The sequence below is a fragment of the Enhydra lutris genome, unplaced genomic scaffold, assembly GCF_002288905.1.
Source record: "Enhydra lutris kenyoni isolate GAN:26980312 unplaced genomic scaffold, ASM228890v2 scaffoldscaffold27, whole genome shotgun sequence".
NCBI lineage: Eukaryota > Metazoa > Chordata > Mammalia > Carnivora > Mustelidae > Enhydra > Enhydra lutris.
This window is the reverse complement of record NW_019154111.1, coordinates 3,610,635-3,634,581: the sequence shown is the minus strand read 5'-3', so window position 1 is coordinate 3,634,581 and position 23,947 is coordinate 3,610,635. Positions and strand designations below refer to the sequence as shown.

Sequence of the window (23,947 nt, the reverse complement as noted above, 5' to 3'; positions counted from 1 at the left end):
ATTGGAAACTATTCAAATGCTCATCATACAGTAGAGTTCGAAAAAGAAATCATGGTTATAGGCACATAATCAATACTACACAGAGGATGGCTTACAACTACACACAATAATACAGATGAATCTTGCACTGTTTTGCAGATATACTATACTTTGATATAATTATTGATTTTTCCTGATTACCAAAGTAATATAGTGAAAAAAATTTTTTAAAAGACTCTATTTATTTGACAGAAAGAGACACGGAAAGAGGGAATATAAGCAGGAGGAGTGGGAAAGTGAGAAGCAGGCTTCCCACTGAGCAGGGAGCCTGATGCAGGACTTGATCCCAGGACCCTGGGACCATGACCCGAGCCAAAGGCAGACACTTAACAACTGAGCTACCCAGGCCGCCCATGAAAAAATATTTTGAGAACATAAAAAAATTAAAATCTCTGATAATCTGTCACTCAGAAATGATCTTTGTTAACATACTGATAATACATCATATCAGGCTTTTATATGTATGCAATGTGAACATTTATGAATACACATGAAAAGATAACCTAAAAAGATACATAGTAAAATACTGATGGGTTGTTTTTTTTTAAGATTTTATTTATTTATTTGACGGACAGAGATCATAAGTAGGCAGAGAGGCAGGCAGAGAGAGAGGAGGAAGCAGGCTCCCTGCTGAGCAAAGAGTCCGATGTGGGGCTTGATCTCAGGACCCCAGGATCATGACCTGAGCCAAAGGCAGAGGCTTTAACCCACTGAGCCACCCAGGTGCCCCTGATGGTCATTTTTAATTTTATGTTATGTTATATTTATTGGTAGGCAGTATCATAATATGAAGTATTATACATGCTGCTTTGTAAAATTCAATATACCATGGACACCTCTCTGAATCAACAAATAAAGATCACACTATTTCATGCCTATATAATCATATATGGAGATTATCAATTCATCCTGTCCTCTATTAATGAACAGGTAAGTTTATTTCCATTTTTCATTAATATAATAGTCTCTAATGAATATACTTGTACATACATTTGTTTCTGTTCAGTTAGTTGTAGTTCTAAAAATGGAATTGTTAGCTCAACATACATACTGACAAACTGCCCTCCAGAAAATTTGTAACAATTTATTTTCCTACTAGCAGTGTCACAATCATAGCAATAAACATGATCAATTAAAAAAAAAAAGAATCTGTTCACTTGAGAAGCAAATAATGATTTCTGGTTTTTGATTTTGTAATTCTTTGATAACTAGAGAGGCTAAACATTTTTATATGTTTACTGGCTATTTCCTCCTTTGGGAAGTAGGCTTTTAATGTTTATTTGTGATTTATACTACAAAGAAAACCAGCAAAAAGACTTCAAAAAGAAAAAAATCTCGAGGTACAGCTCTCCTAGAGAACTGTCATCTTTAAAATCTAATGAGTCCTGGTTGCTGGGAATCCAGTTTTTATTTCCCATAGTTTCTTAAGAAACCCTTTGGAGGACTCTTGAATCTGAATAAAATAGCTTAATGTTGCAACCAGTAAATATTCCCTTTGATATTTTTCTATTGAAATGTTAAACACGTCCTGTTTTAACTTGTATGCAACTGTATTAGATACATACCATGCCACTTTCCCTTGTAGACTGTCCCAAATGACCCGGATCCGATTCTCTGTCCCACTGTGATCTGCCCATCAGGAATCTCCCAATCATCACTTGAATCCCGTCTACCAAGTGTTTTCTTGATAAAATTTGTGCAGAAGTCAAGCCAAAGCAAACAAAAAAGAGAGAGCAACAATCAGTGTATAGGAATCCTTTAAGCAGAAAACTTACAGGATTATATATAATAATTATATTTATTTCATTAAGGGAATTCTGTGTCACATATTGACATATCATATCATACATTACTATATATCATATAGTCTAAAAGGTGGTATTACATTTAGCTATGACTTCTAAAACAAAAGAACTTAGAGGAAAAAAAGATATCATATATTCTTACCATTCGATTCCTATCTTCTGAGGATGAAGATGATTTCCTTTCCCGCTGAGGTCCTGGAGATTTCTGTAATGCTTTCACATTAGTGAGTGAGCCAGGCAATGAGGCAGGGGGGGTGGCAGACAAACCAGTGGTTGATCCTAAGTTAGTGAAACGAAAAATACATCTATTAAAGGAGGATCAAGTATATTAATTTATTGGGGGCAGAGGCTGGGGAGAAATTTAGACTTCTTTTGAAAATGCAGCAGATCTTTAAATATACACCTTTTGGAAATGACAGCCAAAAAAGAGCCTCATTTGGTGATTTGCACTACCATTTCTTTAAGTTTTCTGGCTAATTTAATGACTTTTCTTTTTTAATTTAATGACTCTTAAAACATCTGATTACAGATAAAAACTTTGCTTATTGGTACAGAGTCCAGAAAAAAAAATTACCCTTCTAAAATAAGAGTTCAATACTACAACAATACTCCCAAGTTTTGGTTTCTTTGATGATTAAAAAAGTAAAATCAATTTAAAAGCTTATATATATGTAAAACTCTGTAACTATTTTATGTTACCCTCTATAGCCAATCAATATAAAAACAGATGGAAACTCCCAAAAGGAAACATACTATAATAATGGCCTTAATGTTAAGAGTATCTGGCTCTATCATTTTAGCCACTAAAACTTTAAAAATCCTATGTTTAACTATACTATTTAACTCTTAGTTGTAAATATTGGTGAGTTCATTGGTTCCTGGATTCCTAGTCTACTAAACAAAGATCATTTGTTACCCGCATAACAAACTAATGTAAATTAATTAATTAATTAATGTAAACAAACCCGAACAGGTTTCTCAAGATTTTTTGAAAAATTGCTACCTGTACAGCGTGAGAACAAAGTGCATGCTATGGCCTCTTGGCCAAGTTGCTACAAATGGAAATATCCTATCAACCAAGTGAGCCCAACAGATACACTGAAAGTAGACTCAGGGGGCAGGGCCACATCCTTTTCCAAATGCTAAGCAAAAATCTCAAGTTCATCTACTGGGTTTAGAGGGGTTCAGGCCAATGACTCCTAGCAGGGCCTAAGTATAGCTAAGTAGAACTGAGATGTCCAATAATATTTGCATATACAGAACAAAAAGATTTCCAGAGAATCTTATCTTTTCTTTTCTTTCTTTCTTTTTTTTTTTTTTTTAAGAAAATTACTATTTGGAGGTAGGGAGGTGTCACTATCTTTCAAAGAATAAGGATACACCAGTGCATACATCTCAATCTTAAAACTATAGAATTTCATCATTACTATATCACACATGTCATCACATAGAATTTCCATGATCTAACTTGCAATTTTTTAAAAGAAAATGGCATCTGGAATGTCTGTAACTAGAGGATAATCATTTTCACTGGTAACTTTCAACATCCTAAAGCCTTAACTGCTGCTCAGGCCTCACACTCCTATCTACTGAGGATGGCACTCAACTACTTATTTCGGTCACACTCCTCAGCACTCAGGCAGGACTTCTAGCCCATTCTGTGGATTTTATGAGCAATAGGTGGAGAGCAAAAATCTGAAACACCACCACTAAATTCAGAATAAGTAAAAGAAAGTAGCAAAGGCAGTAAATGGAATTCTTTAAAAATATCTACAGCAAGATATCTGTCTGAATTTTGACTTAAATATTTAAAAATTGAGAGTGCAATTATACTATTAGCTTTCCCCCTCATATTAGGGTATAAGTGAGACCGTCAATCCTCATATTTTCTAAAGTATGCTAAAGTACCCCAAATATATTATAGACCTTTTTTAAGGCTCCCTACCTTTAATATAAAATGTACATGTCCTACATTTAAAAAAAGAATACTGCTCTTACAGAAAAATAAAGCCAGAAGTCTAGCAAAATCTCATAATTGGAATTTCCATTTTTACTTTTTTAAAAACCACACAAATTGATAACAAATATTAATAGTCATAAAGGCTACTGCCTAAATGGATTAAAATAAAAGTAATTCAAATTGAAGGACACCCCTGCCCCAGCATATATTATTTATTGCAACCCACTGAGTTTAAGTAAAGTTACCAAGAGCAAAAACTAAGTGAAATAACAAAAAACAAGATGGACATCTCAGCACAGAATTTTCTTGCTTTTAGAAATTTATGACGGACAGCATACAGAAAGCTTGTGGTAGTGAGTTATGTGTGAGGCACATTCAGAGCATTCCAGCCAGGCCAAGCAGAAATTTAGTACTGAAAACTCTCACACTTACAAACACACGCTGTGAGGGTGAGGCACAAACAGTGTCTGTAGTTTATATTTAGTTTGCTTTGGGTGAAAACAAGAAAGAAGAGCCCAACTACCTCTGAACACTGGGCCAGGCTCAAAATCAAACACTATTTCACTGGGGACAGAATGTAGGAGGGGACTGGGAGTCCGGGATTGGCATTTCCGAAGACAGCGCATCAGCTCGTTCAAAGGGGCTGTTAGAAGAGAAAGAGAGGGGCAGGCAAACACAGGAAGACAGACACAAAGAAGAAATGAAAGAAGTCACGGGAATAAATGAGCTGAAGCCTGCTTCACAAAGTAATTCTGGATGTCTAAAAATTTCTGCTTGTTTTCATAAAATCCCAATGACTTTTTATAAAGTGACTCATAACAAGGACAAGAAATGCCATTTGATTTTTGCTACTAGGCAGGCAGTTTGTATGACTAAGTTAACTCTGTGATGCTAACATGATGGCAACATTTAAATGCTGGATGTATTGGGCAAAATTATCAAAAGCCACAGTCATTAAGACATATGAAAGTCAAACTTGCAGCAACATTAATTGGCAGGTTCACAGAATAACAAATGGAAAAAAACCACAACTTTTTTATACAACGTTTATTCAATATAAAATATCTTTAAGTCTGGGCTTAGATATTTTCAAGATAAAGCAGGTCACAGTGAAGAGACTGACTCTCAACAAGATAAACAGGTTTTGCCAAGTCTTCTTTATTAGACAGAAGACAGCTGAAAAAGCAAGCATGGAGGACCACCTGGAAGAAATCTTTAAGACAGTTTCAAATATCATTTTTGGGAAAACCTTATATGGGGCAAAATCTTACTTTAAAAGTACTTTCTTAAGCAATGTTTTATGTCCCCAGTTTTCAGAGAGTGCTAGAGTGAATATTTGATGAAAATTCTGCTAAGAAATCTCAACTCAAGTGTTCATTTTATTTACTGGATGAATAAGAGGACAACAGGATTTAGGGTCCATTCTTAGGGTCCATTCTATATTATGTACATTTCGAATCCTTCTAGAAACCTGAAGAGAAGAGGCTGACAATTCTATCAAACTGAGAAGTTGTGACAGGCAACCTAAGGGATTTTCCCTAAGAATGATTAAGGAAAATCAAGTTTTAACTGATTCTAAGCTCAATCATTAACAAGTAGAGGTATTAGTGGAGGCTTCCAAAGGAAATTTAGCATCTCGAGTTTTGGAGATGGTTAGAAACCAGTAGTGGGTAAAATAGTTAAGACCCTCTCTTTGATGATTTTAAAATTGTGGATAATACATTTAAGACTCCCTTTTATGTCCTCTTTTTCTCTACTCATAAATCAGTTAATATTGTATTAGATATAAATGACAAATAATAAAGTAAAGCAAAAAATATCTGGGGCTTTCTCTACACATTTTTCTCTGTGTCTGTGTTTCATGATAGAAGCAAATATAAAGGAGACAAGCAGCAAAGCAATTGCATTTTTCCCTGAGGTTTTTTTTTTTTTTTTTTTAAATGGAAATCACTACTTACCTCCGTCACTACGAAACCCTTGGTCTCTAATCAAGTCCTACAAATAAACAGTAATGGATATTTATTCAAAGAATATGGTAAGAAAGTAATAGCAACACTCAACTTTTCACTAACCATTAATAGAAAGGTTAATTCAAAATAATACCTATCTTCTAATGACTTCACAAAACAGAAAGAATATGAAAATAGCTGGTGAACCTGATTAACATTTGGAAGCACCTACCAAACTAACCCTATATTGAAGGGATTATTAGTCCTGATCAAATGCTGAAATCCAGTTCAGGCTATTCAAAACCAATGGCTGTGTCACTTCTTAAAAAAAATTCTAACGGCACATGTTAAGAGCCATAAAATGTTCATACCCTTTGATCCTGTAATTCCACTTCTGGGAATTTTTCCTAAGGAAATAATTCAGAAGAAAAAATGATATGCACAAGGATGTCCAGTGCAGCATTATCCATCATACTTAAAAAGTCAGAAATAATTATTTCCCTATTATAGACATACTGACATTTGGGTTGAGTAAATTATGGCACATCAATTTAGTAAGTATTATGCAGCTACTGAAATAATTATGAAGCTTGTATCATGAAACATGTTTACCATATGATAAAAAATTAAATGTACATGGATCACAATTATAAAAATACAGATGTGTAAGGAAACATGAGAAGGGAGAAAATCAAAATGGTTCAAACAAGGGTTTTGCCAAAATCTGTCTTTATGATTAAAACACAGCTTTTTTACAACAGACAATATTGGGGGTGGGGAGCGAAAAGTTTACTAGCATTGCTTGGACCCTACAGGCAGAACTTCATTTTTTATCCAGTTTAACTTAAATATGAAGGATCGAATGGCCCCAAATGTCTCTAAACAGGCTCAAAGGATCTTTGCAAAGAGGTGGCTTTCTGTTTATAGATTAAGACCTAGAGTAAATTCCACAGATGCATTTCTATCATGTATTACATAAAGCCTTCAACATCTTCTACAGAATAACCAACAAATACTTATATATTTGGCAAACAAGGTGCTAGGCATTAGGGGTTGTGTGGCTACCAATAAATACAAAATCCTAGCGGTGTCACTAACTTTGTGTTCTTGAGAGAGTTTGTAATCTAAGTGGAAGAAAGACATACAAACATGGAAGTTAAATAATAAATGAATAGCTTAAGAAAACAAAAAGAGGTGCCAAAGAGGTTTAGTTAACTGCCAAACAAATAGTATGGGTGAAAGATTTTTCTTTTAAAGATTCTACTTATGTATTTGACAGAGAGAGAGCACAGGCAGTGGGGATCAGCAGGCAGAGGGAGAGGAAGAAGCAGGCTTCCCATGGAGCGGAGAGCCCGACACAGGGCTAGATCCAAGGATCCTGGGATCATGACCTGAGCCCAAGGCAGATGCTTAACTGACTGAGCCACCCAGGTGCCTCAGTGCTATACAAGTTCAAAGGATAAATAACTGTAAGACCTTATCACTGGTGAAGCATTTCAAGAGATGAGCTATTATTTGGGGTCTGAGGGATAGACAGGAATGTAGGGGGGCGGGAACCAGAGGACCCATTGGACAGAAAGAATGAGACAAAGGCAGAAAGGCCACATTGCTTTCCTTTTTGCTACACCAGCCTGGTGACTCCCCATAACCAGGGATCAGCCAATTTTGGCTTTTTCCACTCTTCCTGCACCATAAACTTCTACTTTTCTATCTGTTCTTAAAATTCTTTGACAACCTTTTTATTTGTTCTAGGTGAAAGAGGATCTTCTATTATTCCAATACTGGCTCTTTCAAATTCTTTCTCATCTCCTGTAGTTCCTTTCTTATTATTTTTTCCCTTGAGCATGATAGAGAAAACAGAAGCCATCAGAGAACATTCTGTTTTGCCCCTATATTTATGAATATTTGCACGGTAATGTTAGCTACAATTTCTGAATTCTTACTATGTGCAAGGCACAATAAGAATTTTCAATCCACTGTAAGAGGTAGAAAGTGCTAGCTTCAAGGTTAAGTCATGTGCCCAAGATCATACAGCCTGTAAAGAGCTACAGAGCTCTAGCTATGTTCTTCTTTAATTCCTCATAGCCTCTGAGGAACATTGTTTCCACATTAAAGGAACTTTACTATATCAATTATTCCATATCTTGTTATTTTCAATCTCTCACACTTCACTTGCTTTTTTCCCTCAAGTTACAAATCTCACATTAAGGGGTACCTGGGTGGCTCAGTCGTTAAGCATCTGCCTTTGGCTCAGGTCATGATCCCAGGGTCCTGGGATTCAGCCCCGCACCAGGCTCCCTCCTCGGTGGGAGGCCTGCTTCTCCCTCTCCCGCTCCCCCTGCTTGGGTTCCCTCTCTTGCTGTGTCTCTGTCAAATAAATAAATAAAACCTTTAAAAAAAAGATTCTCACATTAAAAACAACTGTCCCGCAACCCTGCTTTAATCTATGGCACCTTTGTTAATTCCTTTACAGCCAAGCTTCTCAAAACTGACACTTAACTCACATCTTTGCCTGCCTTGCTCTCCCCCACCAGCCCTCTCAAACAGTTCTCAATGAAATCAAAATGACAAAATGACATAGTCCAACAGTCATTTTCAGTCATTCTCACATTTGAGTCTCACTGGCGACTAACATCAACTACTTCAGCATTCTTGAAGTCCCTTTTCTCCCTTTGGCTTCTGCAACACTACTTACTCTTACTCATATGAAGTTAAAATTAGGAAGAGCAGCCCACAAAAGAGACACAGAACCAAAGTCTCTGCCTGGACCTCAAACGTTAGTAATATTCAATGGGGCCGCATATTCTATCCTTTTGGCAATTTACATATACTCCTTGAGTAATATTTACACTCACGGTTTTAACTGACAAATACTCCAAAATCTGTATCTCTACTCAAGGTCTTTATATTTAACTGCTACTGGACTTCTAAACCAGTGAAGTCCCTTAGACATCTTAATGTCAGTATGTTCAAAATAATAGTTACCATTTTCATTTATACAAGTCCTGTTCTTTTTCCTTTGGTATTTCCTATCCTAATGTATGGAATGAATACCATCTATTCACCCAAGCCAGAGAAATCTTGGTATTATCTTCCACCTCTCATCTCTTTCACCTCTTTCTTCTATTACTTTATGGAACAGTGGTTAAGCATAAGCAGGAAAGAGCAGGTTTTATACTCCATTTCAATAATTTATCAGTGATGTGATCTTGAGACATTTCTTAACCTCCCCAAATCTAATTTTCTCAACAGTAAAATAAGAATAAAAATAGTACTTAACCCATGAGTATTTATCGGGACAGAATAAGAAAATTTATGCAAAGCACTTAGTACACTACTTGCCATAAAGTAAGCGTTCATAAACAGTAGGCATTTTCAATATCATTCCTAACAGTCTTGCCTACAAATCTCTCATGAATTCAAAAGATTCTTCCAGAATATAGAGCTGAGCACTTTCTCTCCCACTCAAAATTTTTCGAACTCCCTACTACCAACTCCTACAGAGACCTTAAAGTAAGACACAACGCCTTTCAGTATGGACTCTACCTACCTAGTTTTGTCTTCTACCATTCCCCACCCTTCTTCTAAGCCCTAAACTCCTACAATATCAACTATTAATTACATCCCATGCAAAGATACTTCCATACTTTTGCACGTACCATGTCCTTAACAACTGTCCTTTCTTCTAAAACCCCCACCAAGCGTCCTTAATCAACTCCTACACATTCACCTTTTACAATGTGATCTAAATGTTACCCTTTCTCTGTTAAATACTCTTATACACAACAAGTTAAGAGTTTATTACCCTCTTCTTCATGTCTCTTTATTTATATGTCTGATTCACCCACTAGACTGTAACTTCTTTGAGGTCAAAGATTGTGCTAATTCATCCTTAATTCCCAATTCTGTCATACTGCCTCTCTCAGAGTCAGTACTGTCAAGTATGTCAAAAACAAGTCAAAACAATCTTGTTTACTAGAATGATAAATGATAAATGATGATTGGAGCTGAATGAAATGACTTGAATTGAATGAAAATGCTAAAGAATTTATACATTATCTTATAATCAGTGAGAAGTCAAAGTTTTCGAACAAGGAAACAGATGATGACAGAGATGTAAAAAAGTCCAGAGGGTAATAGTCTAAAAGGATGTTAGTACTGAAAGTAAAAATGGCTATAATTTTGAATATCATGAGAACAGACCTGAGAAGATTTTATTTGTTTTAAAGATTTTATTTATTTGACAGAGAGAGAAAGAGACAGCAATAGGGAACACAAGCAGGGGGAGTGGGAGAGGGACCAGGGTTCCCCTTGAGCAGGGAGCCTGAGGCAGGGCTTGATCCTGGGATCAAGACCTGAGCCACAGGCAGATGCTTAATGACTGAGCCATCCAGGTGCCCCAAGATTTGATTTCTTATTTCACAATCTCATTATTCCCATATTTCCCTCTCCTACTTTTTTCTTCCTTTGTATTCAGGTCTAGTTAGATAAAGGAAGACTTTATTAGTTGAGAAAAATTGGTATTAGGAAAAGGCCACTTAAAATGAATCCAATAAAAATAGAGAAAAAATTTCAAAGTAAAAAGTGGGAGGGGCGCCTTGGTGGCTCAGTTGGTTAAGCCTCTGCCTTCAGCTCAGGTCATCATCTCAGGGTCCTGGGATCAAGTCCCACATTGGGCTCTCTACTTAGCAAGGAGCTGCTTCCCCCTCTCTCTCTACCTGCCTTTCTGCCTACTTGTGAACTCTTTCTCTGTCAAATAAATAAATGAAATCTCCAAAAAAAAAAAAAAAAAAAAAAGTGGGAACAAAGTCCAGAATTTAGAAATTTATCTTGAAAAATGAAATTAAAATCTGTAATAAAGTTTTACTTTTACATTAATAAATTTTGTTTTTGTTTTTGTTTTTGTTTTTTTGAGGATTTATTTATTTATTTATTTGAGAGAAAGAAGGTGGGGGAAAGGAAGAGGGACAGAGAGAATCCTGAAGCAGAATCTACACTGAGTACTGAGCCCAATGCAGGGTTTGATCCCAGGAAACAGAGATCATGACCTCAGCTGAAATCAAGAGTCGGCCATGCAACTAACTGAGCCACCCAGGTGCCCCAGCAAACTTTAAGTTATAATTTCAAATGCTAATTCTTAGACATCAAGGTTTTTTTGCTGTTGTTGTTCTTAATACAAAAGTTGTGATAGCACGAACTAAAATCCTCAATGTCATATTCACCTTTTACATCACAAGCATAATCATTTTTATAAAAATTGTAGGCACACCTGGGTGACTCAGTTAAACGGCTAACTCTTGGTTTTGGCTCAGGTTATGATCTCAGGGTCCTGAGATGGAGCCCTGTGTTGGGCTCTACACTCAGCAGGAAATTTGCTTGAGGGTTCTCTCCCTCTGCCTCTGCCCCTCCACCTGCTCATGCTCTCTTTTTCTAAAATAAATAAATAAATCTTTATAAAAATTTTAGAGGGCTTCATCAATTCCCTGAAGGGCCTCTATCAATCCTTTGATACTTAAATAATTTTCATTTGAAGAGCCTATTATATTGTCATTTCACTGCATCTTTTCTATTGTTAACTGGACTAATTTATTTCTACTGAATTCCTTATTTCTCAGTGGCTTTTCATAATTTCAGTAGTTCTTCAAAGTCCTTTTTCACTGTCTTCATAAAAGCTTTAAAATCTTTCCTTTTTGTGGGGGGGCAGATTTGCAATCAATCTGCACTATGTTTTCATTGAAATGTTGGATAATAATGTAAAGGGACTGGAATGCAAACTGGTATTAGATGGGGAGGGATGTTTGTGGGGGGATTAATATTAAAGTAGTCTGTTACTAAGTGAATATTTTCCTGTTAGGACAATTTTTTGCTTCTCTACTCAACCTCGTAACTATGAGGACTCACATAAGGAATACCTGTAAAATGAGAAAAATTCCCATCTTCTAACACACTAGTAATCACCTCACTAATTCTAATACCCTGTTTACCTGGGGAAACAGTTTTAACTTCCTTTTTATTTTTATTATTTTTATTTTTATCATTTTTAAAATTTATTATTTTTATTATTTATTTTAATTTCCTTTTAAAATACAAATTACTTTCCAAGGCAAACAAGCTTGGTGGGTTTTGTGTTTTGTTGCTTATTACAGAGATTAAGGATAACCTACATTCTTTCTATGAAAGCACAAATTCTGGGAGAAGAGACTCCTAATTCTAAGACCAGGATCCTCAGCCCACTACAGCTCAGGTAGCAAGGGCAAATTATTATCTTCTGTAACTCAATTATCGGATTATCCTGTAAAGAAAGTTTTGTGGAAATGAAGCCATACCCATTTGTTTCTAATGTATTATATCTGGCTGTTCTCACACTACAATGACAAAATTCAACAGCTGTCATTAGAGATCATACGACCCATAAGCCAAAGTATTTAGTATTTAGCCATTTAAGAAAAAGTTTGTTGATCCCTGGTCTAAAATATGGGAAATTTCCTGTTTCATATTCTTACCCTTTTACTGAAACAAACATTTTTTTGATGATCATTTATGCATTTAGTTCTAAGACAGGGGCCAAGTGAGCTAATATTAGGAATGGTTTCTGCCGCCAAGAAGATTTAATTGAAGAAGCAACTAAGGTAAGTTACAGTGCATAAGATAAAAGTGGAAAAGTAAAAACATCGAGAGTGACCAGCCAAAGGGTGGTTAAAATAACTGATACAATGATTACACAAGAGAAGATATGTTTTTAAAAACGAAAGATTAAAATCTAATGAGAAACTTTACCAAAAAAATGCAAATATTCATGATATATAGAGAGATGGAATACAATGGTATAGTCAAAAAAGTAAGGAAGGTAAAAGGTAGTTTTGCGTGTCTTGTACATGAAGTAATGATTAGTTCTTAAGGGTTATTTAACTCAAAGTTGTACTTTTAGAAATTTAGATAAAGATCTCAAATTGATCTTAATAGAAAATCTGCAGTTGTATTCCTATTTTGTTACCATAAAATGGCCAAGGGACTATCTGTTAAACAAACGAAGAAGATAAGATTTTTGCAGAAACAATGTCGTAAGGAAAAAAATCAGAACAACTCCATAATGCGGCACCAGTTAAGTATTTAATACCATCAGAGAAGATGACAAAGCTTTTCTGATCAGTAATTCATGAAAAAGTCTATCGATAATAATAGCTGACATGCATTTCTGATCTATATTACAAGTATAGCACCAAAAAAGAGATACACTCCAATTTTTTTTAGTTCTAACAATGCTGGATTACTTACATCAATATTGACAGGTTCTATTGTGTTTATATGCACATTTGGAGCTGATGAGGACCGGTCTCGTTGTCCAAATTGATTTCGATGATCTTCATCTGCTGGTCGGAAAGGCTGTGGAATTGGAATGGATTTTGAAGGAGACGGACTGGTGAGGATTTGGGGCCTGGAAAAATCAAGTCATTGAAAGATAAGATTCAGAGCAACTTTACAGAGATAATAACATTAAAAAAATGGATGATATAAAGATTTCCTTGTAAAGCATTCAAAACCTAGCAGTAATTGGGTTAAAAAAAACTAATATATGCCTACAGCTAATACTGACAAAGCTGCTTTGGCTCAAGCAGATCCTCTGGGGACTATGAATGGTAACTGATTCTTATCCAAAAAACTCCAGGGAAATCTACAAATGGTGAGAAATTACCTGTGGTTACTCAGCTAAAGGAACTCTCTAAAGTTACACAAAAATCCCTAGATACTAGAGACTGACTGAATAGTATCTGCTATTTTATTCTACCTTTATCTTTTCCTGACAGCTGAAGTTACTAAAATGAGATTTTTATGCAAAGTATTAGGAAATTACGAATATTTTGAAAATACACCTGTGGATTTCAGGGCCTGAAAGATATATCTGTTGCTCTACATAGCATTGAATTAAAGTCTTGAACAATAGCAAAAGATCATTTGCAAATCCAAAAGATGACCCTTATAGTGTTATCTCTCATATTTTAAACTTTTTACCATGTAATAACTGAGCAACAAAAAAGAATCACATGTTAAGCATTAAAGAAAATCTTTTTAACAAATTGCTTTTTTTTTTTTTTAAAGATTTTATTTGTTTATTTGTCAGAGAGAGAGAGAGGGAGAGAGAGCAAGCACAGGCAGACAGAATGGCAGGCAGAGGCAGAGGGAGAAGCAGGCTCCCTGATGAGCAAGGAGCCCGATGTGGGACTCGATCCCAGGACGCTGGGATCATGACCTGAGCCGAAGGCAGCTGCCCAACCAACTGAGCCACTCAGGCGTCCCTGAAAAATTGCTTTTTGATGAGATCATCAAAATAGGTAAGAGAATGATCTATTTTGGTACTGTAGATAAATAACAAATTCTATGATATCTCACGGCCCTGAAATGAACCTGGCACTCACAGAGCACACTGAAGTTTTGCAAAGAGATTGTAAACATCAGTGAGGAGTCTAGGTCCCTCAGAAGGGATAGCCAAGGAATTGGGAGGGGGATATCACATGATAGAGGAGGTACAGTTGTCTCAGTGAGCTCCGTGAAGACCAATGAATGACACAATGCTAACAGCCTCTCCATAGAGATTGGTTATCATTCCACCCCATTTTATGCAATCTCTGTAATAAGTGGTTATTAAGACATAGCCAGAAAGACAATGTGGAGGAATACAAACACATTTTGTGAGTGGACAGGGTTTAGAGAGGAATCGGAAGAAAATATAGTACAAAAGGAATAGACAGAGGTTTGAAGGGCCAAAGAAGCCAAACAACGACAAAAAGTTTTTTTGTTTTTTTTTTAAAGGTTCTGAATAGGGGCGCCTGGGTGGCTCAGTGGGTTAAGCCTCTGCCTCTGACTCAGGTCATGATCCCAGAGTCCTGGGATCGAGCCCAGCATTGGGCTCTCTGCTCAGCAGGGAGCCTGCTTCCCTTTCTTTCTTTGCCTGCCTCTCTACTTGTGATCGCTCTCTCTCTGTTAAATAAATAAATAAAATCTTTAAAAGGTTCTGAATAAAGCACGTTAACAAAACCTGAACCACACCAGTTTACAGTTTGACTCTCTGAAGAGAAAGGGCAGAGAAAGAAATTTTGAGTTTATCTGTTCTTATAAATGGAGTCCACTTAGAACTGAAATAAAATAAAAGATTATGTACTTTAAAAAATTAGTATCACCCAATGAGAATTACAGGCTAAAACTGATGGATTTGGCCTTCAGAAAAGTTACCATGCTCCACTTGTCCTTTTTACTCTATTAATTACTGAGAAATTTTTAGTTTGTGACAGGGCTCTCTTTGTTTTAGGCAGCCAACATATGTCTTGTGCTGAGGTGTTTGGGGAACAGGTATAAGAATGTAAAAATGACAAAACTTTTTTTTTTTTTTAAAGTTTTGGAAAACGCACCTACTTTTAAAAAACCATAGCTGATTTAAAGTCTCAAGTCAATAGCATAGTTAGTTTAAGTTAGGACTTAAAAGTGGAAAGAGCTTGAATTAACTACAGTTGTAGAGGGAGTCTAATTAATATAATTGATCTGGCACAGGCCTAAATGATAGCAAGTCATTCCTGAAAGTCACTAAATTAAGATTTTGACTGCAATGTGTAGTTTTATAACAAAGCAGAACATGTATTCAAAGGGCACTGGTCCAGAAGTAGGAAAAGCAAAACCTGGATTTAATATGAGCGATTTTATTACCTAAAGAGAAGAACAGATATATTAGAAAGAGATGATATCTTGCCTATTACACAAACTCAGAAAGAGTCTATTTGACAGTTGGTATCTACCACCACCCAGTAAAAGGCATATAAGGTCAATCTTCCTAGCCCTGACAGCAAATATATAACTCTGGATAAAACTGCAAGTAGCTATGTCCTGGTACCATTAAACATCTGAGTCATGTACTAATCCCATGCTTAACAAAAGCAATCTTTGGATTATAATTTGGTTTGTCATAAATATCTTCTAAAAGCAGACAGAGTGCTGGTCCATCCAACATATGAACTTTGGTCTATACACAGCTATATTTCTCATGGAAATGAATTTACCTGGAATTCTGATTTAGTCTTTTCTAATTCCGGTCACTGTAAACCAGTTTATCTCTAATAATTCTCATCATTTGTGGGAACTGATAAAATTCAGTTTCCATACTGGGATGTCTTTACCTGGACCAAGACGATTTATACCCTATGAAATATGTTGGGAGCCAGCAAACTGGTTTTCTCCCGACACCTCTATCTATTTTGCTGCAAACCTCTTCAAAGCAGTATTAGATTAAAAAGAGAAAAAATGTTACCTTTAAAACCCTTCAGCAAATTACCAGTTAGTTTATATCTCATTTTTCAATCTAGAAATCTTAAAAGTTTTTTTAAGAGTATTAAAAGTTTTGAAGCAAAGTGACTACTTCTGTTCAGCAATATGCAAATTTTAAAACACTGACTTTTCAAATACTCAAACATCCCATAGCATTTTTAAAAAGCAGAAATGGAGGTACAAACTGGCCAATGTATCACTTCAATATTTCTTGGTTACATCCATTATTGTATGTATTTCATGAGCACTATAGTTGTTATAAGTACTATTAACAAAATGCAAAGGAACAGCAGTATAGACAGGATTGGCTTCTATCTTTTCATAGGCACATACAGACACTTGTGACATAAAAGCATCAGGAAAACAAAAGTTAGAACACCTTTCTTATCATTTGCTCAAGACCAGAATGTACTTTGGTTTAGTTATAAATAAAATACTCGTGGCATAAGCAAATGGTTCTCAGTTTTAAGATAGCAACCTTTCAGTGGAAGGTAACTGTCTGCATCATTACCATTATAAACCTTCAGAAAGACCATGTTAATTTCATTGTGGTGTTCTGTAACTCTGCTCACAGAACTGGGACCTGCCAGGAGTAAATGCCGTAGCCAAAATATTAATTAAAAACCAAAACAAACAATAACAACACTTTGATCTAAGAAAGACCCAGGTACTATAAAACTAACGATAGAGACAGTAGGAATAAAAGGACTCCAACAGACCAGGTAACTGTTATAACCTGACCAAAAAAAAAAAAAAAAAAAAAAAAAAAAAAGGCTGCATTTTCTAGTGTTCCAAAGTAGATAAAAGCATCCAGTCTTTAATACAAATCTTTTGCTAATTTTTCTAGCCTATGAAACCTCTAGAAAGGTTGGCTTTGTAAAATTACAGGTTTCAGGATTGTCCACTTATTTTTTTCTGTCTTTAGGTAGAAAAGATAGCATTACATTGTAAAGAGAGGAAGGAAGTAGGGTTCAAACTGACAATAAATATTCATGATCTTAACTAATTATCTCTGGAATATTATAGAACAGAATGGTATGTGGGGACATTTTTTTAAACATATGCTTCCAAATACAGCATAATTTATTCTGTCTCAAATCCAAAAGGTAAAGAGAAAGCAGACCTATGTAAGAAATTCTCCAAAACACTAATATCTGCTACTCATCATCATCTTTTTTTTCCCTCCTATGAAGCTTGAATATATGGTGCTTTATATCACCTTTAAAGTCAGTTTTACCTTTATCTTCCACAACTAATACTATTAATATTTTTCTTTACACATATCCATCCCTTCTCCCCATTCCCTTTGTTTATGCTATTTCTCCCTCACCAACCCACCACCACGCTTTTTATTCCCTGGATTCATTCAGATTCTAGAATTCTTCAAAGTTCAGTTCAAATCCCATTTCTTCACTAAATATTTTTGACTACTCTCGCTTTTCTCCTGTTTACGGGAAACATGATCATATTTATGTCCTCACATGGTTTAAAATATCATAGCATCTGAGAAACTGTAGACTATAATTATATACAATTTTTAAATTGTTTGCCATTGTCTCACTGGTCAATGCTACTTTTCTAAACGGGGATCATATACTTCTATATTTAATATTACCTAATAAAGTGATGAGCACAAGGCAGGGACTCTTAACAAATGCATGTACGAATTTGTAACTTATTTTAGTTACCTGAAGAAAAATCCTTAATTTAACAATCCAAGTAGTTCGAAAGGTTTATAATTAACCAAAAGATCCAAAAGAAACTAGCTCAAAAAGCACTGTCATTGAACAGCAGGAGTCAAGTCATACCCAGTAGAATCGGAGGGGGGAGCAGAAGGGGATGATCCGGACGAAAGGGCAGTCTCTGCTATGGAGGCCTCCTCCTGTGGTATTGGGTGGTGTTCAAAGAACTTGGAGACAAACAGCAAACTGTGAGGCAAAAACAAAAACAAAACAAAACAAACCTAACTTGTGCAAAACCCAGAAGCTTCATACACCAGAATACATTATAGAGTTAACAGAAATATTTGGGATCAAATTCTACTTTCAGAAATGACTGTTAAATTCAATTAGTTGTGTTTTTGCCTGAAGGCTTATTAAAAAAAAAATTACATTGTACTTTGAAAAGCAAGCTTATAATCTAAAACTAACTGCTCTATACAGCGAATTTCTATATATTAGAGAGGAAAAATCATGCTGTATGGTTAAGGAATTAGAAGAAAATATATCTACCCTCTCAGATTACATCATTATAACATACTTTATAGAGCTGAATTCTCTTTGCTCAAGTGATTGAGAAAAGTAAAAAGACCTTAGCAGTAGTAGCAGCAACAACAACAAAAAAGATTACGATAGACTTAGTCTAGTCTATTACAGAAACTCCGGCATAAAGCAAATAGAAATTTTAGAAAGAGATACACTGGGTACAAAGATTTTATATCTTACTTTTAAATAAACTGGGCAGGGGAGGTTGAAGGAGAGAGAAAGAGAGAGAGAGAATACATATAATTTACAAAATAGTGATAGAACCAGAACCCCGATCTGTGATCCAAAAATACAATGGTTAACTTAATTGAAATCACACCCACTCTCCTCCCAAAAACCATCTCAAAATGATGTCTATGGGCAAGGGATCTTTATTAATTAAAAGAGGGTTTAAGACATAAATGAGATGTATAGCTTAATCAGAATTACAATTCAGGAGAGCAGTAATGGCTATACTACAGCATATTCTCCAGGCATCCTTTTTAAATTCCCCATAACTCTACTGGACAGAAAGTTCCCAGGCTCTAAGATACACTAGTTTCACATAAAGAAAAGTAAAATGTCGGTAGAAAAGAGACTTTTTTGATTACTTACTCAAGTTGGTCATAATTAACACACATCAGTGGGACCTCTGTACTACAACGCTGGTGAAATTTATAACCACATGTTTGACAGCGAAAACCCTGGAAAAGCAGCTTTCGACAAAAGTCACAAAATGCTAAGGTGAAAAAAGTTTTCCGTACCTGCAAAGTAAAAAACACCACAGAGAATTTCAAAAACTTGCAAGAATCTTCTCAGAAATCAACTTATTTACTCTCTTGCTTAAAATAACAAATCTTTAATATGTTCATATCATGAGAGTGCCTTACATAAGAAGATATTAAAATGAAAACCGGGGAGGGGTTCAAGACAATAGATGGACTACATGTATTTATCTCCCACCCAATACTACTATTATAAAACTCAGAAGTCGAGAAGATGTAAAGTGAGTAAAAGACTGGAAACTATTTTCAAGCTTGACTCCATAAAAGTCAAAACAGAGATGATAACTGGAAACTATTTTCAAGCTTGACTTCATAAAAGTCAAAACAGAGATGATGAATAGAAGGAGGGATCAGGGATGAAAGGAAGGGTAAGGGCATACTTTAGTAATGGTACAAAGAAAGGAGTTAAGAGACGCTTACTGGTGCTGACAGAACAAGAAGCAAAGGTATCCTTCTATTACTTAAAGATACAAAGGTATCCAACAGAGGAACCCGCCCCCAAAACCAACCACCACCACCACCAAATCACACTGCAGAAGGGGAAGAAGGAAGAAGAAATGTAATGCTACAAATGAACTAATTCCCTTTGGAATCAGTAAATGGTGGCTGAAGTTGGTAAAGCAAGAAACTACTGCTTAAAGTAACTACTTAGTAATGGGAAGATAATCACTCAAAGAGCTTTCAAAACAGAAACTAACAAGGCTACAGGACAGGAAAATCACCTAAAAGACAGTAAGAACCACTTCTAACTAATTATTGGTTTGCTAGAGGATTAGAACACCTCAATTTGTGAACACTCCTCTCCAGGAAACTTAAAAGGCGATATGGAAGAACTCCATGTCAGAAGGCAAATGACTTACACAGAGGTCACCTAAAAGAACGGTGTTAGGGAGGCTCTACTGCGATAACTACTGAAGCCAGAAATTATTTTTAGCGTATCTGTTTTGGGTATAGAATAAGCAGAAAACGTAAGAGAAACACCAAAATGTTAACAGTGGCTACTTCAGAGTGGTGAGAGCATGCGTGACTCTATTTTGTCCTTTGTCTTTGCTGTGTGTGTGTGTGTGTGTGTGTGTGTGTGTGTGTGTGTGTATTTAAAGATTTTATTTATTTATTTGACAGAGACCAGTAGGCAGAGAGGCAGAAAGAGAGAGAGGGGGGAAGCAGGCTCCCTGCTGAGCAGAGAGCCTGATGTGGGGCTTGATCCCAGGACCCTGAGATCACGACCTAAGCCAAAGGCAGAGGCTTAACCCACTGAGCCACCCAGGCGCCCCTGCTGTGTGTATTCTTTATTCACCTTTTTCTCAGATAGTTTTCATCACTAACAATAATAAGAAACACATTTTACATCATGACCCAGGACACCCCTATATTCAGACACTAGTATTTACCCTAACTATATATAATATATATCAGGACTTCCTATTATATGGGAATGTTTTTTTATGATCCATTAAGTTGATTTCAATACCCACAGTTTACCAAACTTTTTTCAGTAAACATGCATTTAACAGGATAAAAAGTTTTCAAAAATAATGTCTCATCAGGAAAATGACATCTTAGCACATAAGGCACTCTAGGGTTTTTGAGAACATTCAGGTAATTTTAAGAGTGGCTCTTGTTTGCTTTACCTTTTGGGGTATGTGGCACTTTCTAGGGGATACAAAGGCAACTGCCTGTTTTTAGTTTTGTTACTGTTCTGTTTGTCTCTGGATATAAAAGAAATTAGAAAATCTTTAACATTTATGTTGGCTAATATTTGTCAAAGCAAGTGTTTTTTGTATTTCTTGCAGAATTTCAGAAAATAAAGCACAGAAAAATACAAAACGTGTTCCCAGGAATCAGCATTTTACAGTCCTCTGAGCCTCTCCTATCCTCTCCATTTCTCACTCACCTAATAATCTGTTAAGTTTCATGAAGCTCTAATTTCTCTTTTCATTAATCTACTCGCTGGCAGTCTTTCTTCCAGCTACTAATTCTACTTGAAAACTACGTGTACCAGACTATTTGTGTGTGTGAAGAAGAAAACCAAATAGGGCAGGAGGGGAGGAGAGAAGAAAGCAGAGAGGAGCGAAAATGAGGAGAAACAAATGTGGGAATGCATTTGAGTATAAATTGTGACATATAATTGGACCTGGGAATATACCTTTGTCAATAAAAGTGATTACAGGAAGGTGTATTTTCTTGTTTTTCTACCTCTCCTGCTTCCTCCACCCTGGCAGTTCCCAGGGACTCCTGAAATGTAGGCAAATACCATAGGAACTGCTTTTATAATGGACTCTAGGAAACTGGGAGGATAAGCAGCATTCCTTGAGTTGCCAGGAAATCCAGCAAAGGGAAGCAAAGGAATTCTCTCTCTTAAGTAGAACACTTGCTTTTACTCTTGCCTCTACATGACACTCAGTGCAATTGTTCTAAAACACAAATCCACATGTCTCCCTTGATCACAATCAATTTCCAATTATTTTAAAGGGAAGTGTAAATCTTTAATGTGCCTTACAAGGACTACTAGGAGCTGGATTCTTCTTACTCTACCCGTAACTCCTTCTACACTGTAACCAGCCCCTCTCCAACTTGACACCATTCCCCCTGAACTTCTTTCAAGACTGAGACGTCCCATGCTTTCTCCCTGTTTTCCTCTGGTGAGAGTGCTCTTCCCTTACCTCCATCTGCTATTCCCTCATCTCTCAGGCCTTAGCTTAGAGAGTTCTTCCTTTGGGAAACCTTCCTCACTCCCCAAAGGCTAGGTTAGGAGTCTACTCTGTGCATCTACTGTACTTTATACATACACAGTAATTAAGAGTGTTTATGAAATGTTCTTTTCAAAACATCTGTCTGTCTACTCGAAGGCAGGGATATTGTTTGTTCTTATTCATTGTCAGAGTCCCAGATCAGACACCGTGTTGGCAAATGGAAAGTTCTTAATAAATATTTAGTGGCAGGGCTTCAACTGTGTTGTGAGGATTTCCATACTCTGGAACTAGGCTGCAGCTTGTTTTCATTATCCTCTTCCAGCAAAGATCTTCTTGAGGCACCACTTTAATACCATTTTATGGTTAACAACTTAGGTCTCTTACCTCTCAGCTACTTTCTAGCCAAGAAAAATAATTAGGAAAAAGAGTAGTAATCTTCATGAAATGTGACCTCTATTGTTTTTGGATTCCTAAAAACTTAAAATTATCTTCAGATTTATCCACCTAAAATTCTACAAATTAAAAAAAATCAATAGTAATGAACTTGCTAGGTCATCATTACAAAACTATTCGCTACATAGTAAATCTGACTGACAACACTCATTGAAAAGATGCCTTATTGAAGCACAAATTATTCATCATTATTCACCACTAATGGAGCCCTGAAAACACAAATCCCCAAGGAAATCAGCTCATTACTCGTCTGCTTTAGGAGTCCAGCTATACTGATCACCAAAGCACATGGGAAAGAGCTTGATACCGAAAGGGAAGCAATAACTAGCTATCTATCCATCTAGAAAAAATAAACAATGGTCAAAATTCCAATAGGAAGTAAGAAAAGCATTCCTGCCTTATAGATCATTCTACTCCTGGCTTCTGCCTTACCCTTTCAGAGGGTAGGTTCTCAAGCTCTGGGCACTATATCCTCATCTCTAAGATGGAGATGCTCCACATTCCAGGTATCATGCTGGTGACACTTAGTTTAGGCTAGATTCCAGCAAATTCAAAAACCAGATGAAGGGAGAGGTCCTCAAGGACAGCTAGTCCATTTCCATTAACTCACCCTTCAGAAACATTTACACAAGTGTATCAAGATGTATGCAAAAAGATTCTGTTTAGCCCTGTACAAAACAGGTTAAAAAAAAACCTTAAATGTCTATTAATAGAGAATGGTTAAATATAAATATACTGAATTCATACTCTTATGGACTATTATGCAATCACTATAAACATAAAGCCAAGTGTACTGATGTGGAAAGACATCCATGATGGACTGTTTAATCTTTTTTTTTCTTTTTTTGGTTAAGGTGAAGACTATCACACAGAACAGGACTCCATTTTTAGTTTTAGGAAAGAGATGGAAATGAAGGGAAGGGAGAAAAAAAGAGAATGGAGAGAACTTTGGGCTCTCAAAGTATAAGCACATGTTTGTACAAGCAGAAAGTTTGGAAGACTACACAATAATTAACAAGTGTTTACCCTATTAGGTATTTTCCTTTTCCCATCTGATATACTTTTGTACCATTCAGATTTTCTTTTCAGCTCTTTTTATTGAAAGACATCTATTACTTTTTCAAATTAAAAAGAAAATAAAACTCTTTAGTTTAAATACAAATTTTTTAAAGAACAGAACTGATTTTCAACTTAGGTAAAATATCAGTCTCAAAATTATGCATCCATATTTCATATTCCCTAAACAAAAATTCATATGCAAGAACTTGAATGCTTTTGAAATTTGGAAAAAATGTAAAAGTACATACAAAGTTGTGTGTGGTAAGCGGGACATTTTCCAACACTTCTACATGTAGTTCCTCTCCAGTGAGCCAGGAAATATCAGTGTCCCAGCCAATCGGTTTCTTCTCTCTGAAAAGTGTAGAAATAGCTTTTCTTGGTTATCATATCTAAAAATCTTCATATACCTCATGCTGAAGACATGAAAATTGGTTATTGAGGGGCTAGTAATGGTGAGGGAGAGTTGGCTCCCTGGTCTTCCATCGTTAGAAATTTAAATGGCAATAAATTAATTTTTAAGTTTACCCCAAATAAATGTATCACTCTTGGACAAACAGCAGGGTAAAGAGATGTACTCTTTTCTTCAAGCCAGCTCCAGAAAAGACCTACAACAGCAGAAAATTGATTGTTCCTAGGGTCCCCTCCTCAAA

The 23,947-nt window shown here is 36.0% G+C and overlaps 1 protein-coding gene across 2 annotated transcripts in view; it reads right to left on the bottom strand.

Moving 5' to 3' along the window:
* The window catches only part of LOC111151941 (B-Raf proto-oncogene, serine/threonine kinase), a 193,786-nt gene that overhangs the window by 47,058 nt on the left and 122,781 nt on the right, over positions 1 to 23,947 (bottom strand). For both annotated transcript variants that reach the window (XM_022510180.1, XM_022510179.1), the window contains exons 5-11: positions 23,546 to 23,648; positions 18,923 to 19,071; positions 17,873 to 17,992; positions 13,029 to 13,188; positions 5,763 to 5,799; positions 1,987 to 2,123; positions 1,605 to 1,722 (exon numbers count right to left, since the gene is read on the bottom strand). In XM_022510180.1, coding sequence (XP_022365888.1) covers positions 1,605 to 1,722; positions 1,987 to 2,123; positions 5,763 to 5,799; positions 13,029 to 13,188; positions 17,873 to 17,992; positions 18,923 to 19,071; positions 23,546 to 23,648 — 824 coding nt within the window. The remainder of the gene's footprint in view (positions 1 to 1,604; positions 1,723 to 1,986; positions 2,124 to 5,762; positions 5,800 to 13,028; positions 13,189 to 17,872; positions 17,993 to 18,922; positions 19,072 to 23,545; positions 23,649 to 23,947) is intronic.